Below are 17,489 nucleotides of genomic sequence, written 5' to 3' on the forward strand. Positions count from 1 at the left end.
TACTCTTTAGTTGAGATCTGTTTCGGTATTCAATAAATCTTATTTTTAGAAAAAAAAAAACTGATTTGATGTTACTGTTTTCTCCTTATACTTAATCTAATAATTTTGTAATATTTGACGTTGAGAGCATAATAAAAAACTAATAAATTTCTAAAATAGTTTTCTACACTGATTATTCCATATAAATGTTTGTTTACGTTTTCCCTAAAAGAAAATTTATTTTTAAATACTTTAATTGCATACAATAATTATATGTATAGTTATATATTTTGTTATGGGATAACCATGTAGACAATAGGTCTTGAGATTTCTATTTATAAGCTACAATTATGGGGCCACCTTGGGAAAGGGATTGTATCCTTAATATTTGGTATATTAAAAATAAATTGTAAAAATCTTTCAAACCCCATTCCAAAACCCCCAGTTGGAACATTACCATATTTTCGAAGTTCTAAGTACCAAGAAAGATTAGACATTAAGGGTAACTTTAACTTTAACTTTTCATAATCATCTTCACGTATACTGCCTCCTACTAACTCCCCTACAGTAGGTACTAAAAGATCTATTGCATCAACCTTAAAAAAAAGGATCATATATACCTTTACAATGACTATTATTTGAAAAGATATTTATCAAATTCAAAATTTATTAAATTCACTATACTCACCTTTGAAGAATTATCTTTACATTCTTTCATATAAAAAGGTTTCATTTCTTTTGGCCAATTTGTAATAAATATGGGAATATTATCGTTATGTTTCACTAGAAACAATTCATGCTCTTTAGATAGGTTTGCTCCGTATTTAATAGGAATCTCTAAGCAACTTGTATTATTTTGTAAAATATTAATTGCTTCATCATACGTTATACATGCAAATTTTTTATCCAACCACTGTACCTCACAACCACCTATTGCATGTATATCTGAAGCACATTTTACGAGTATATCTTTAACCACATATTTTATTAATGATTCAACTTCAATCATTATATTATCAATACTATTAATAAATGCTAATTCAGTTTCTAACATATAAAATTCAGCTAAATGTAATCTTGCTTTACAATTTTCAGCTCTGAATACTGGTCCAAAGGTATACACTTTTGTAAATGCTCTAAAATGTTTTATGCATACTTTAGGTATATAATTTTTCTTTGCTTAAATATTATTCATAAAATCCTATAATCTATTCACCTGGCAGCAGCTTCTAAATGTAATTGTCCTGATACTGTTAAAAAAGATTTAGTATTAAAAAATGATTCTTCTTCCTCTATACCTTCCCTTTTCATTGATTTTAATAGATCTTTACAATCTGGCTTAACTAAAAATAATTTACCAGCTCCTTCACAGTCATTTGAAGTTAAAATTGGTGTATGTATATGAATATAACCTTTACTCCTCAAATAATTTTCAATAGTTGCAGATGTCATATCACGTATCCTTAATAAAGATGAAAATGTTCTAATTCTTGGTCTTAAATGAAGAAACTGTCTAACATAATCCACATGATACAGTCTTCTTGGAACAAAAGGATATCCATCCATAACATCACACATACCAATTACAACGATATTATCTGTATGTAGTTCAACTTTACCATTTGGATTTAAGGCTAATTTTCCTTCTGCCTTAATACTACTTCCATAACTTAATTTGTCTGGTTTATTTGATTTTGATACAACAAGTTGGAACATATTAGGAGTTGATCCATCCGTAATATCAATAAAAATACTATTTTTCATCTTTCTCAGTGCATAAACCCAACCCTATTTTTAATAAATTGTTTCAAAGGTTAATATCACAAATAACAAGAGATATTAATAATCAACACTATATAAAAAAATATTTATAATATTCAATACAAAGAAAGAACATGACTGAATCCGCAATTAAATATCAAAATATTAAAAAACTATAAGATACAGCTAACCTGTACTTTTACATGTTTTCCAACAATAGTTTCAGAATTATCATTACATATTTGCAACATACTGTGGATATGACATCTTTGGACTTTAAGGATAGCAAATAAATTCCTGTTAAACTTAAGAAGTGACATCTTTCTTTTGTTTTTGCGAAATTTGTGCAACTAATGATAACAAAATCACAAAGTTATTACCACAAACAAGGTATAAGATAGACCTAACATACAATATAAATTTGTGTTCCGCGATCCGGGGACTACGTAGCCCAGGTTACCATTTTCATATCAGATACGACATTATCGGTTTAGAATAAAATATGAAATCATCGTTATTGGTATGGTAGGAATGATAATTAAATCTAGTGGCAGTTAATTATTTTCGATATAATTAGTAATCAGAATTGATATACGTATTGATTAATTGTAAGAACAGAAACTCTCAGATTCTGAAATACCGACCTAAAAAAAATCAGAGTGTTTCTTATGCCCTCTGCGATTTGTTACAACGAAGGTAGAAATTAGATATATTGAACTCAATCATCGGAAGCGATAAAGATAATACATTATAGCAGAATCGTATGTACCGTGTATATGCCTATAGAAAGATCTATATTTGTTAAATTCTCGAAAGGAAGTCTGTTACTTCAACTTGGTCTAAGTCGATACGTTCTACTGTTGTTTTATAAAATATTTTTTAATCCTTTCTTAATTTTTAAGTTTTTAATTAAATAGGAAAACAATATAATATTTGTATTTGAATATTTTGAAGAACTGATTTTCTAGAAATTTCAATTGAGAATACGTATTCTTATTATTTTCAATTTATTATTCCAAGATGAGCAAATAAGAGATGGGACATAGCCATTTTCAGCAGCTCCTTACACAAAATTGATCAAATGTTAATGATTTTTGCCGACGACATGAAGAATGATTTTTATATTGTACTACAATAAATTTTAGATGTTATAAATTAATAATTAAATTGTCAATAAGTGCAAGTTTATACTTTTTTTGTAGGCTTTTGCCTTTTTTTAATTATCACGATACAGGAGTTGAAGCAAAACTGAGCTCGTGTACTTCGCTTTTTTTTAATTTTTACCCTAGGAGTTTATCTAGGAATTTAGAGTTGTATCTATTAGTTCAGGGCCAATTTACCAGCATAACTCGTTTATGTTTTTACCTATTACAAGGTGACTTTTTCCTAAGGTCGAAAGGTGACAATTTTTATCGATGTTATGAAAAGTGATGTTTCCTTTATAATAAAATAAAATTTAATAATTTTAAAATCTTTATTGTAAATTGACGCCATCAACGATTTATTACAATAATTATTTTTATAATTTTTATATTTCTTATCAAGTAAAATTAAATTTGCACTCCTATGGTACTATTTTATATTAAAGGCCAGTTGCTGATAAGAATAATTCTATTATAATAGCCAAACATAAAGTTGAACAAAATTTATATAATATTTCAATTTGTATTAATTACAGATATTTAGCAATTCTTTTACAAGAGTTTTAGTTTGATAGAAACACTCAGATTTTGTTTCAAGACCAGTATTTTAGAACGTGAAGCACGAAATCTCATATAATAGCGGGTCTATCCTGTATTTAGATAATGTTGTCATATGATTCCTGTATTTAGTCGATGTCATTATTACAGGCAAGGTACGGACATAGACCAATGTTTCGTCTGCGTCCTTAGTTAATATCCCATATAATGTCATGTCTACTTCGTATATTGTATATATTTACAATTACGTAGTCATGATATGAAAAGGATTGACTACAAGACTGTTTGATTAATATTTTTCGAAAGTAAATCACAACGAATTATATTTTTAATGATTTATTTTACATATAGTTTTATAATCTATTTAAAAAGTTTCTCTTCTTCACAAATATACATTTTCCCTGTAGTCAAAACATATGTATATGTATGATTATCATTAAACGTGTAAGTTAAATCTATTTACAATCTTAAAGTTCAAACAGCTTAATGTTCGTGAAATTTTATCCTAATATAGGACAGAACTATACTTTCTTTCTTCTGTTTCTACTTCATTAATCAATAAAACCTAATTTAATGCGACGTTAGTAATTTATACAAGTATCTTACAACTTACAAAAATTAATGTTGAAAACATATAATATAAATATCATTATTATATTTGTCATTGCTTTTGCTTGTGTAACAGAGGATTCGCCGTTATCAGTATCCAGAGGGGGATGTTGGGACATCGATGCAAGTTGTACAGCTACGGAAAGAAATGATTTTTTACGTACGATATTTTATTATAGTATCTTCAATTATAATTATTCTGAATAACTAACATGAAATATAAAGTTACCTGGTGCGATTTTATCCTCTTGTATCGCGTTCGTTATGTAATTATCTTTGTCCACTGAAAAAAGAAATTATACAGATTAATGAAATCACGTAAATGAAATGAAATCATTTTTATGTCAAGAAAGAAATTATTTGCAGTACTTACGAGCACCTTCCGTTGCGAATCGTATTATTTCCGATGACTTACTCCAGCCATAACGATTTTTCGATAAAACAAGCGCCTCATAATGCGATGCTTCTTGCAATCCCGTCAATTTGAACGAGTATGTGTGTATGAAACTGTTTCCATCGTTGCCGCTGGGTATGTACAATTTACACCATTGACCAGGAACGCCGTTCTAAAGATTGAAAAATTCACGACGGTACAAATAATACAATGATATGATAGAATACAAGCTGATAGATAAAATATACCTATATTAATTATAAATTAACCAGTATTGAAAGCATTGAATCTTACCACGTATTTACGAAATCTGAATTCGTACTGAACTATTGGACTGTAACTGTGAACCTCCCAGACGAAATTGTACGAGGTCTTAGAGAGGCTGTGCGAAGTCTTTTTAAAGACGGGCGGATTCGCGACACCCGATAATTCGACCGCTGCCTCGGTAATTCCCAAGGAATTAGAAGCTCTGCAGAGGTAGAAACCATAATCCGTCGTCCTAACGTTTCTTATCACTAAACTGTGATCACTGCCTGCGTTGTGCTTCACTATCCTCGATGAATATTTCACGCTTCTATTGTTGAAATACCATTCCACCTGTAGATCGGATTTATAGATCCGATGACATAAAAAGAAAAAACAGTTATATCTTTTTGTTAAATCATCAATGTCATTAAACTTTTTCCATCGGTTCAAGTAGATTTATCGAGAGTATGATGATGTAACTGAGAAAATCGTTCGCCAGAATGCACCACGGTGATCTTTTCCGTTCGAGACAAGTGTGGATGAAATGCCGCGTCAGCAAAGAATTTAACCGTAGTAGCTATTTTTTTTTTCTTTGCAAGAAGAAGTATTGCGAGTCACGTTTCCCGTCGATCGATTCGTCACGCGTTATTAACTTCAAGGGATAGGTTCAAAGAAATTGCTCTACAGGCAGAGTCAGTCGAAGGTTTATGTATTTGTCGTGCGAATTATATATTTCTAACCATTACTTCTCGCGCTAGATTTCTTTCTACATATCGAGAAAAGACTCGTTAAGCGATGACATCGAGATGAAAGTTAAACGAAGAATACAGATTCTTTTTTCTTTATCAACAATGGCATCTAGTCAAAACAAATGCAAGCGCGGAACTGGGAAGTAATTAAACGTCCGATAACGAAGATATTCCCAGCCAAGGTGAAAACGGGCTTGACTCCGAGCTACACCCATTGTTGCACGGGCTGTTAATTACTAGCGTTGTAATTATATCGTTTGCAGTCTCGCAAAACTGCTCACCGTTGCCTCCGGCCAGGCAGTCACCCCGCAATGTAGCTGCACTCTTATCCCAGCGGGTGCGTGCATCCATGTTTTCGTCATCTCGATCCTGGGTTTGTCTGCGTTGTTTTCGATCGTAACATCAGATGCGTTAAAACAGATAAAAAAATTTTGTTATACTTTCTAATCAACGAACGCCACAGATGGAAAATATAAGTCACATTTCCTCCCTTTTAGTCAATTAAAATTAAATAAACTTATTCGATACATGCTCAACCAATTCTATATTAAAACCGTCTTTATATTTGGTTTTAGCATTAAATATGTGTTTTCGTTGCTCTTTTAAAAACATTCGAAGCATGCGAATATCATTAGTTATGTAGACTAATATTAATTAAGTTAGTCTAACATAACGATCGATCTAATACAATTCGTTCCTTATAAAACATTTCTTTTCAAAAGACACATATCTCCCAATTTATCGGGTTATGCTCTTTTCAATTATCTCAATTATTTTGGAATAGTTCTTTCCAGCTCAGCTTTAATCTTTTCATTCAGCGACATAAAAGTCGCAAAATCAACAAAAACGGACGTATTGTATTTTCTCTGATATTCGGACGATATCGAACATTGTACGAAAGAGACATAGTTTGAAGAATTAAATATTTCGCAAGAAGTTCATTGAACATCTCTATCTAATAATAATTCTTGCCAGCAAATTCTCGGAATAGGAAATGTACGTATACAAAACACTAGCTTTTCTGAAACAGTTCACTGACATCGGTGCTTACATCAGCGGCCCTTTTAGTTATCGTCGCTTCTAGTTATCAAATCATTTAACCCGATGAATCATTTAATTATAGGTTGAACGTTTATCAAAGTAACCTGTACGTTTTATTGGAAGCAAAATATGCACGAAACGACGCACTGTGATTTTCAATTACAATTATGATTGTCACGTAGAACGATTACTGCGCATAAACGATTTAACGCATACATGCATCGCGGGATTACAATTAGATCGTGCCGGCATTTGATTGGAATACTAAAGAGAGGAATGCAATTTCCTAATATAATTACGACCGTTTAACAACGTATGCAGAATGGTGTACGCCGTTACTTCTGTGCATATAGGCGTACATAAAGTCAATTAACTCGAACGTAGGCGGGCCACGAATTTGAGTTACATCCGCGCAATCATAATCGAATGCTATTTATAAACTGTTGTGACGTGGTCGAAGAAAATTACTCGAATTTGATAAAGCGGTACCTACATCTAATGTATAGATCTATAGTGGCCATGGCAGGTTCACCAACGTCGTTATTTGCCACGCAAGTGTACCGTCCAGCGTCGCTGGGGCTTTCAGCGTGGAATCGCAGACGTGATCTATCATATAAAAATGGTATTTCTCCGTCCTGTCAATAGATAAATATTTTCATTATTTTTTATGTTTAATATTCGTGGCAATTGTGTCTATCGGAAGATATCTCGTTTTCTATTTTTGTGATTCGAAAAGATATTGTTTACCTTGTTCCTCCAGGATATGATTGGAACTGGAACACCCTTTGCCACACAGGCCATGTCCACTTCCTCTCCTAAATTCACTTCCAGCTTGCCAGATTCTGGTATCGGATGGACGCTGGGTGGATCTGCAAGTAACGATATAGTCCGATCAACGTTCAAAGACGCACATCATTCTTTGTATTTTATATTCTAGACTCGAGCATCGTTCTCTATGCTTACGTGTTTTGACATTTACTCTCATTCCTTGTTTTATAATTTCATTCATAACTACGTATGTATTTAAATGAGCGTTAGTTATTCGCTATAATATGTATAATTTTACAAGAATTGAAACTCAAAACGCACAATTTAATGTAAGCTTGGTTAGGAATAAAGCATTTATTGGATAAAGTCTCTATTGGATTAAGACTATAATTCTCGCCACGAGTTTAGCACGATGTATAAACTAAAGGGTTAGAAACTGTGGCCTTACAAATTGTTTCATAAAAATGACTTTTATTTCAACATTTGTGGCAACATCGACCGTTGAAGGCTTCCGATCGAAAACTATTAAAAGAATCGAAATATTCAGGAAAACCATCTACAAAATATATGTATATTTCCTTGGAATTAGTCTCCGTAGTATTCCAATACCATCGGCATTCCTAACGGGACATCCAATAATATTAATTATACCCAAGTGAGTTCTAGCGATCGAAACATGTTCGAATGTACATGTAAACGTGTGTATCGTTGGACGACAAGGCACGGGCGTTTCCGATCTCATGGGACATAAAAAAAAGAAAAAAAAAATTGGAAAATTCGATTCGCGGAGCAGTCGAATTGGTAGGGTTCTTTCTATTTTTACATGTTGGATTCCGCGAAATGGAACCGAAATCCTTATGGCTGGGAAAACTCCGTGGAGGATTCCGAGGCTGAGGAAACTTTCCCGAATTTGTTTGCAGAACGACGTAGAGCTCGAATGTACTTTCGGGTCATCCATAATTTCACGCCAACGACGATACGCGACAGAATCGATATCTGTGTTTAAGTTATCTACGAAACGCACGCGGCTTTCTTTGAATCTTCTCAACTCTTAAGTTATCGATTTCGATTAATTGGAACCGTACGTCTTATTGATTCTACCGAACCAATTAGCGATAGAGGAGAAGGAACGTTGTTAAACAATTTTCAACATTGAGATCGAACGAGATCTTTTGTAGAGAATTTGGAACAATTCTTTGAAGCGAATTGTGGCGTATCACCGATAGATTTGCGTCTGTGAAGTAGAAATCTTTGCTGGATTTACTCACACATTACTTCAATCTCGTGTACTTGCGTGGCATGTCCCCAGGGAGCTGGTCGAGACGCTTGGCATACATATTCTCCGGTATCGTTCCGTTTCACGTGAGAAACCTCCAAGCTTCTGTTTGAGTACATTTTAACTCTTTCAGGTGGTTCGTGTCGTGGTTCACCGCTGTCAGCCAGAAGGATGCCATCCCTCCACCACCTCACTCTCGTCTGTACGTTATCTAGGCATATGAGTTTGTTGTATGCACGAAAGCGGTTCAATCTATCTTAAATTCAATATGAAAAACTTTCTGTTAACTTTCTGGATAAATTTATTACTATATGCGTTCGCATATAACGAAGTTATAAAGTTACTTGGCAACTCGGTTTGTACGATATTCAATCGTCTAAAAATAGGGACAACGTATACTGACACGACTCTATGCAGTTTGGTGAACTCTCAACCGATAAGTAACCAAACGGGCAAACCAAATACCTTTTCTCTGACCCAATTTGCCATAAATCCTAGCTCGATAGTATATCGAGGGCATAGTTCGGCAACGGTGGTCCCGTAGTTATGCTAGAAACCGGAGGAGCGAGGCGTATAATCCGAAACAAGTCCTTAATCCGTGGCGATCTTACGGTCGTTTTAACGTTCGTGGCCTTCTGTCTAACTCGCGGCAGGGTAAAGTGAATGTCTGACAGGCAATCCCGTTAAGCGAAACCATCGATGACAGGTCGATCGATTGTACAGTAAATTGTTTGCGTTCTATACCCGTACACGAGTGTCGCGAGTGGACGCGTTCCTGCTTAGGGAAATTAACATCGATCGTTGTCCGAAATTGCGGCACCGTCTCTTTACCCTCGATTCTCGATCGAGTTAATAGTAAATGTACCATATAGTACCATATTGGTTAAAACGAAGGTCTAAACACGCGATCTATTTCCTGTTAAAAGTATCTTCCGAGCGTTCGCTATTATTAAAACAGCTATGTTGATAATTACATTTGCCATTAAATAAATAGGAATAAATATTATAACATGTAGATACTTTTCGTAAGTCTCACTATTGAATTTGATCAAATTATTGGTTGATAAGAGATTTATTTATTTACGTTGATTATTTTATTTTATCACGAAGGAAAGGTTCTTGTTTTCCCTCCTCTGCATACGAAAAGAGGACAGTCGTGATTTAACGAATCTAAAGTTACACCGTTGTTATGGTTTACGAGATGCAACAGGTGATAATTGTTTGCAACTGTCGCACCGGGAGAGTTAAGTTCTTCATAATCTTTTTGTGCACACCTCGACCGTTTTTAATTCGCTCGATTTTTCCAGCTTGTTAATACATAAAACAATCGATCGCACTTGTGATCGTCTTCGCGTGGCAAATATTCTTCTGCGACTTTAATGAAAGACACTTAAGGGTGGAAAATATATCGAAGCGACTTACCAAGATCTTCGACGTAACAGGGAAGCAGGACCGTGTCATTTTCAAAGGTCTTCACCGTTGTAGGATAACTTTTGAAGCCATTGTTTGCTGCTGCCCGACTACCTGTAATAATAAATTTAACAAATTCGTACTTAACGATTGGAGGATTTGCAACAATAAGAAGACACCAGCAATACTTAAATTGTATTTATCGGAAGGGCGAAGAAAGACGTCGATTTTACATCCAAAAGTGTAAAAGTTCATTACCACGAACATTAGTTGACTATGAATTTACAGCACATTTCAAGAAGTCATTTGATTTTGATCGATATTGAGTAGGTTTTTGTTGGTTTACTTAAATTATTGGAAAGTGAAGCTTCTGTTGATCGATAAAAAATTGCAGCAACTATAGTATATCGAAACAAATATTTTTATGATTAACTTCAGTTGCAATTTTCACTTTTTATTGATCCTTAACAACTTTGTCAAACCCTAATTGCAGGGTGACGTTATAAAATTTGCTTCGTAGGTTCTATAAAGGCAGTGGCGCAACCGTGTTTTCGCGCGGCACGTTGGAAAGTTAAATGCAGATTTCCTATGCATTATGTATGCGCAATTTTCGCGCTGCGTGCAACGGCACGCCGTCGGGCTATCAGGTAACCGAACGTGAGTACAATTCACTTTCTTGTTCAAACGGGCTGGATTTCCGGCAAACGTGGCAGATTATTTATTTTTTTAATTAAAATCGCACCCCGCTCTCATAAAAAAAAGAGAGAATATTAGTAAAGAGCGAAAACGGGAGGGCAGAAACAGTATGGAAATGAAATAAACAGAGCAGAAACAATTTCGCGAAAATTACAGCAGTTATTGTAAACTCATTTCTGTAGCTATCACATGGCCGCGTTCGCGAATAACAAATAATCCCATTGCCTCGAAGTGAACCGAAAATAAACGTGGAAACAATCAGTTCGATGGTGAATTAATTTTAATAAATTTAATCGGGGAACCAGCAAGGAGATTGAGCAAGTTGCCCGAAAATTGAACAAAGCTTTAAATTTTGAATTATATTCAATTTACAGGATGAAAATTTTAGCCCGTCACCATGCATTGTACGAAACAAAAATTACGAATTGCACGCACCTCATGAAATTGTCTGTCATTTTGATCTATTTTCCCGAGGATAACAACAGGGTGTTCAAAAATTATTTGTTATGGCTTTGAGAAATAATTCTATCCCTTCGGATCGGTGGAGATCCGTTTAAAAAGGTGGCCGAAAAATTGTACTTGAGCATGATTTTCAAGGTCGAATTCTTTTTTCTATTGCGACGCGTAGTATTCATCACGAGGAACAAAAATCTCAGAGGAACCATGGGTCGTAGACGAATACCGACGAATACTGCGCGATTTAAAAAAAGAATTTCAAGTTGAAGATCATGTTCAAGATCAGTTCTGCGATCGCTTTTTTAAACAAATCTTTATCGATCCGAGGATGTAGAATCAGAATAATAAATCAAAATAAGTTTTGAGCACCGTGTATATGTGAATACGTACGATTGTGCTCGATGTGCCCACTGATAGAAAAATCCATGTACTGTCGGAGTTACGCGTGTCAAAGTTTTTTCACAGCCAGTTGCTTGATCTCTATTATTGTTGATTTCAATTAAAACAACGTCAGTGGCAGCGAAAGATGGAAATTTAATCTTTTTCAGGTACATTTTCACGTTTCGACGATGGTTTCTTCGATTTGTGCATGAACGATTGTCAAAGAACAAACAGAAGATAAATACTGTAGTTTGAGAATTATGCTTAAACGCAAACAGTTTTCAAATAGCCGATTACGTAATAAAACCAATGAAAGAAATTATTCAGTTATTTCGAACTAAATCTACGTACCGGTTTTTACAAACAACATGGACGCGTGTATATAGATTTACAGAAAGGTGGAAGCGCAACTCGGAAGGAAAAATACGTGTGTTTCGTGAAATTTACTGCTCACCTATGATAAAAATGCAAAACATCCAGCCAAAGACCACCATGTTATAAAAACATGCATATACGTTCCACCACCCTCGAACCGCGAGATATACGGAGAACAGGAAACGATTCAGAATGATGTCCGTGGTATATGCGCGAACTCTTCGACTTTTCACGAGACACTGATCTTGTACTAAGATGGTGATCGTGTTCCTACGATCTTAACGCACACACACGCACGCTCACGCACACTTGTCGTCCAACGTAATTATGACCAGTGGGCCATTCTGCGATTCAGGGATGCTCATATCGTCACCCATAAAATAATTTGTCTTCTCCGCTTGACCGTTTAGAAGCGTTTCAAGCAACGATGTTCGGACGAAACCTTTGGAAGGAATCGTCGAAATATTAAAATCATCGTTTTAAAATTACATTTTATCATTTTATAGAAATTGGCATAATGATACTTTTCTTCCTAAATGGTTAACGAGTGTCTTGTACTGAAGATTATTTTATACCTTTAAAGCATCGATTTTTTTTTTTTTATAAGAAAATGAAATCGCTTGGTAATGCGCGTGAAGTTAGAACAAGGGATTCTATTCTGACTGAGAACCGTCACACCCTATTGCAACGCTGCCACTATGTGCACACATGCATAGGGTGTCCATTTACCAACACCAAAGGCATTCTTCTATAATTTGTTCAATTTACGCACCGACACGTACCATACATAGAGTCATTCATCGAGTTATCCATTAAATCGTTAATCTAATATGTGAATCGACGGCCCGTTTTAAAAGGAAGCGACAAACCGTGTACTCTGTCATGATCGTAAACAAATGAAAATGTCATCGTCACTGTTACGCCTTAATCCCAGAGACAATGAAATAGTCTTAAGCAGGGACGAAATTAACCCTCCAGTTGAGGGTAAAAGGGATGATTTGTCTTTTGTGAGTATTCACAGAACAAATGAGCTCTCTGCTTTCAACGTAATAACATTTTTTCCCTTTATTTTCTTTTCTTCTTTCTTTCTTTTCTATTTTTCTTTTTTTTTTTTTTTTTTTGTTGGTTGTCAAAAAGTCGTTCACAAGTGCACTTTGAACTGCGTAAGTTGGGAACGTGACCGACGTAATCCAATAAATCGGCGAGGCTGATTTTACTTTCCCCTGATGGAAGGAGTAACAAAAAGAAGTTGAAGTGAACAACAAAAAAAAAAAAAAAAAAAGGAAGGAGGAAATCGACCATTTCGAGGCACTTTGAAGCGGAATCATAAAGAATTAACAACGAAACTTTTGCATAAAGATTATGTCTAATTGCATTTTAATCTTCCTCTATTCTTGCTTTGACGACTTATTGCCTCACCGGGACCTGCATAGAACGTTCTTAATTATTTAACGCTGTTCTCTATCATAAAACGCATCGGAACAAAATAGAACGAACACAAGAAAATTGTCATATCTTTATTATTTTATTAACTATCATATCTTCTTTGATCTCGAGATACATTAATTCATTGTTCGCACGAAATATATCTGACAACGAAATTCACTGAAACGATATTTGTTTCTATAATTGATTATGAGTGACGGTTTCTCCCGCATCTGACAGCAATCCTGTAGATCTTCCGTTTCTATCCAAATAACAGGTCGGTATATAATTTCCACGAAAATCGTATTAAACGCTTCGTTGTTTTCATATCGTCCATTAAAATTGGATGTTCCAAAGTTTATCTGTATCTTTTGTACCATTTACTCGTATTCATTGAAGTCTGCCAGTTTCTGTGATATTTTTCTACCATTGAAATGATAATAAAGAATGTAAGGACAAAAGGCAGGGGATTGTATGTACCTATCGAAGATATAAAAGTGGTTGGTTTAATGGGCATCGTCGACGCAGATAATGCCACCGCATCGCATTGTTCACGCATTATAGACCGGGTAATAAGCTAACCAACGCTCAGTATGATGCGTTGATAATATTATGTTAGGCAGAATGAATTTCATTCAGGCATTGACGTTATCGGTAAACGGGGCAATCCGTTCACGATGGACAGTCGACTTCTACAAATAACGCAAAATTAACGGAAGATTTTGATAAACGTCACTCAATGCGTTCGGAACGTTTTGAACAGATCTGTGCAAACACGTCGCGCTCCAGTGACAGATTTAAATTGGCCATACGTTTTAACTGTGCAACGCGAGATTAATTCCGAATAATGGTTTAATAGTATAGAGTTTGTCGTTCGCAAACGCTGGCGAAAAGTCTCTGATCCTTTTTTCACATTCTGACGGACACACATTGATATTGAAAACGCGTATTATCAAAAAAAGAAAAAAAAAAGAAAAACAATGAACAAGTAAATAGCATGATAAATCGGTACAGTACACGGAGAGGGATAACAGATTTTCAACGGTAACCTACATTTTATTAAAACGTCGTTAGACATCGATCTTAATTTACAATTCAAAACTCGTGAGCGATATTTTATGCACAGACATGAAAGTTCTTTAGGTAAGTTTTTACGCTCATTTTCCCCGATGCTTTATGTGCCTTAACCTTTTCATGTAAATACAATAAAATTTTATATGACCATCTTTCCACCATATATTGTTATTCGGAACTATTCTCGCATCTGGATAATTTAAAAAAACTCGTTTAGGATATTTCAATTTAAATCTTTTACAGAGGTCGAAACTTTCTAGGATCTTAACGAATTTCCATGACTTTTTCTTGGAAGTTACGATATACAGTAACTTTGGAAAATAGTCAGATTCTTTTATGAATATATCGCGTATGTTATACGAAACATTTTGATACTTCATTATCGCTATAACGGACTCGACTATCATGGTTATATTGATAAAGTTTGAAATAAATCTGAAAATGTACATAAATAATTGATTATCCACTATATTAACAAGTCTCGATATTCAGTGAGACATTTATATTACTTTACTCATATTATTATATATGTTATACAAACCAACCTAATCCTTGTCTTTTGTGTATAATTTATATAGGTAGTAGCTGTATACATTTACCCAACTGACGCTTCTACTGTAACATATATACTTTCACGAGCCACTATAAATTGTACCTCTATAAACAACGAATATTCCGGGTAAGACATTGTTTCAAAGATACTTGTCGCGAAACATCCCGAGGCGTTCCTCGCTGATAAATATTCATAGTCTCAATGAAATTCGTTGCCACAAAACGTAGCTGAACAAATACCGTCAGACGACGCGACGTCGCCGCCTTTCCTTTTCTTCGACGTACCATCCAGTTGCCACTGACAAATTGCGCAAATCGCCTACAGCGACACGCGTTCTCGCTTTTTTCTCGTCCCGAAAACCAACGCGTTTGTCCTCCGCACGCGATTTACTGACACGCTGTCGATCATTTTTTCAATTGTTCACTATCCATAACGTGACCCGTAATCGCGCGTTTTTATCGTTTTTGATGGCATCGGCGGATTTATCGTCGAATAGATGGACGAGAATGTTAAAAAGTTTCTTCCGCATCTTCCTTCAACGATGCTTTTTTTAACTTCGAATTTGAATAGGTCTCTTCGTGCTTTAATAGACCTTTAACAGAATTACGTGTGTCGTGCACTTTAACCGCTTTATTGTGCCGCGCTTATCATTGTAATAATCGAAATAACTCGTCCAGTCGGAGTTAGTTTCCACGTATCTCGTCTAAGTATTAAAAACTGGTCGAAGTACTTTCACGTAATAAGTGGCTCGTGCAATCTGACCTCATGAATAATGCACGCGGTGTACACGAAAATCGGTTTGTAGTTCGCTCGATAATTCGTCGTTTCATGGCTTTTTAAATCAATCCTCGAACGCTGCACACGTTGTTCGCCTCTTCCGTCCAAATTTTCGAAACGTTTATCCTTTTAATTTCTTTTGTGCACCCATATGAAATATTCGCTCGACTAGGGTTCTTTGATTACTTATGCACGTTTAAATAATCCCGCGTATATTCGATATTTCCGGCGGAAGGGTTGTAAGGAAATATCTTGGACCCTGTAGACTGTATGCAGTTGTTTTCGATTCAATGTTTGGCCTCGTTGGAGGAAGAGAGATACGAGAAGGTGAAACGTAGGGCGAGAATAATCCTCCCCTCTTGGCTTGGGATGATTGCACGCGTGTTCGTACGAATCCATGTGAATATGCTTAATCCAACGTGAAGAAGACACTTTAGAGCGGTTCTCAATTATCTGATACGTTCACTAAAGTGACATAGAAGGCCTGTTAAGTTGATTGAGAAATTCGCTGAGAGGTCAATGAATTCGAAGTTGCGTATTTTTAACGAGACGTTGAGGGATTGTTGATAAATACAAGAGATAGAGATTTATTCTAATGGTTATCATTTAAGAACAGCGATAAATATTTTTTGCAAACAAAGCATATTTTTGTCAACACAAGAGATAGAATTTATGCAGAAATTTGTTTCGTCTATTGAATACTACAACGAGTACTCCACTTTAGATATTTTATCGTATAGTCTCATACGTTGTGTAATATTCTGTACATTTTCGCATATTTTGAAATTTCCCATAAATGCCTAAAATATACAATCCAACGATAATTTAAATAATGTTGAAATTTGCATTTCGTACGGTTTAAAAATATCGGTTAAAGCTTCGGTTGTCGTAGTCGTCTTGGAAAATACTTTATTCGCATACTGCTCTCTGACCCTGGTGCGTTTCGTTTCGCGGTTGACAGTTGCACAGAAAGTTGTATGTTGTCATCGAGTATACGTGCGAGACCAGACAGTGACTAAAAACTCATGGTTTAATTAACGCTAATTTACCGAAGCGGTAACCCCAAGCGAGCCATCGTCGGCTGAAGCGTGTTTACAGAGGGCTCAAAGGAATATCTGCTAGTTAGGGTCGGAAATGGGATTAATTGCGCAGGTCATGTTGGCACACCGGAAATTTTTTACGCGCCGATTCCTCAACAAGCATTTTCGAATGTTACAAATATCAAATAAAACAAAAATACGTCCACGAGTATGAAAAACTCTCACTAAGTGAAAAATATTTAAAACGCGAATGAAACGCGTTTAATTTTGATCGATCGGATAGCCTATAACTAGATTTTCCATTAAGCACGACGCGAATTGGGAATACATGAAATAAATGATACCCGTATAGTTATCATTTTTCTGGCAGGCTTGTTTCAATTTGTATCTCGACGAGCATCGTTATATTTGCGTGATATGATATCGTATCTACTGCAAACAATATTAATTTAAATTGAGAGGAAAAGAGGAGGATGTTCGAGCTGGTCGAAGAGACCAACGCTGTTTCCTAGCAGGTCACATGAAATATTTGAGGAAAACGAACCAATTAATTTCCTGCCGTGAATTAACGCAATCCTGTGTAGCTAGATTTTATCAACGTTCCACGCTAAATGGTCGACTTGGTACGTGTGGCAACACGAACGATATTTCGAGTTGTACTACGTGTACGCGATGCATCGTTTGTTTCGTCGACCGCAATTCCGAAAGCACACGCAAACGCGTAAATAAAACTGCGTACCAAATGAATAACCTCGACATATTTCCAGAAATGTTGCACA

At 35.3% G+C, this 17,489-nt stretch overlaps 2 protein-coding genes across 2 annotated transcripts; both read right to left on the reverse strand.

The window, feature by feature from the left end:
- Positions 1 to 188: 188 nt before the first annotated feature.
- AsnRS-m (asparagine--tRNA ligase, mitochondrial) lies at positions 189 to 2,145 on the reverse strand. The gene is made up of 4 exons (XM_033331799.2): positions 1,932 to 2,145; positions 1,196 to 1,767; positions 668 to 1,115; positions 189 to 575 (listed from the first exon to the last, which is right to left on the reverse strand). The coding sequence occupies exons 1-4, from the start codon at positions 2,058 to 2,060 to the stop codon at positions 315 to 317; spliced, it is 1,410 nt and encodes a 469-aa protein (XP_033187690.1). The 5' UTR covers positions 2,061 to 2,145; the 3' UTR covers positions 189 to 314.
- A 1,615-nt stretch (positions 2,146 to 3,760) lies between these two features.
- LOC117155689 (limbic system-associated membrane protein) lies at positions 3,761 to 12,076 on the reverse strand. Its single transcript, XM_033331946.2, has 10 exons — positions 11,921 to 12,076; positions 9,946 to 10,047; positions 8,516 to 8,734; positions 7,227 to 7,348; positions 6,973 to 7,114; positions 5,720 to 5,817; positions 4,738 to 5,040; positions 4,423 to 4,615; positions 4,279 to 4,332; positions 3,761 to 4,185 (listed from the first exon to the last, which is right to left on the reverse strand). The coding sequence occupies exons 1-10, from the start codon at positions 11,958 to 11,960 to the stop codon at positions 4,043 to 4,045; spliced, it is 1,416 nt and encodes a 471-aa protein (XP_033187837.1). The 5' UTR covers positions 11,961 to 12,076; the 3' UTR covers positions 3,761 to 4,042.
- Positions 12,077 to 17,489: the final 5,413 nt, after the last annotated feature.

The sequence above is a fragment of the Bombus vancouverensis genome, chromosome 6 (assembly GCF_051014615.1).
Source record: "Bombus vancouverensis nearcticus chromosome 6, iyBomVanc1_principal, whole genome shotgun sequence".
In the NCBI taxonomy this organism is placed as follows: domain Eukaryota; kingdom Metazoa; phylum Arthropoda; class Insecta; order Hymenoptera; family Apidae; genus Bombus; species Bombus vancouverensis.

Coding starts and splice junctions, on each gene's coding strand:
- LOC117155689 (XM_033331946.2), bottom strand. CDS start 11,960: ATGGTGGTCTTTGGCTGGATGTTTTGCATTTTTATCATAG. Junction 7,349..8,515: donor ACACGAGATTGAAGTAATGT/GTGAGTAAATCC, acceptor CGTTACTTGCAG/ATCCACCCAGCGTCCATCCG. Junction 7,115..7,226: donor TCATATCCTGGAGGAACAAG/GTAAACAATATC, acceptor ATCTATTGACAG/GACGGAGAAATACCATTTTT.
- AsnRS-m (XM_033331799.2), bottom strand. CDS start 2,060: ATGTCACTTCTTAAGTTTAACAGGAATTTATTTGCTATCCTTAAAGTC. Junction 1,768..1,931: donor GAAAACATGTAAAAGTACAG/GTTAGCTGTATC, acceptor TATTAAAAATAG/GGTTGGGTTTATGCACTGAG. Junction 576..667: donor GTAAAGATAATTCTTCAAAG/GTGAGTATAGTG, acceptor CTTTTTTTTAAG/GTTGATGCAATAGATCTTTT.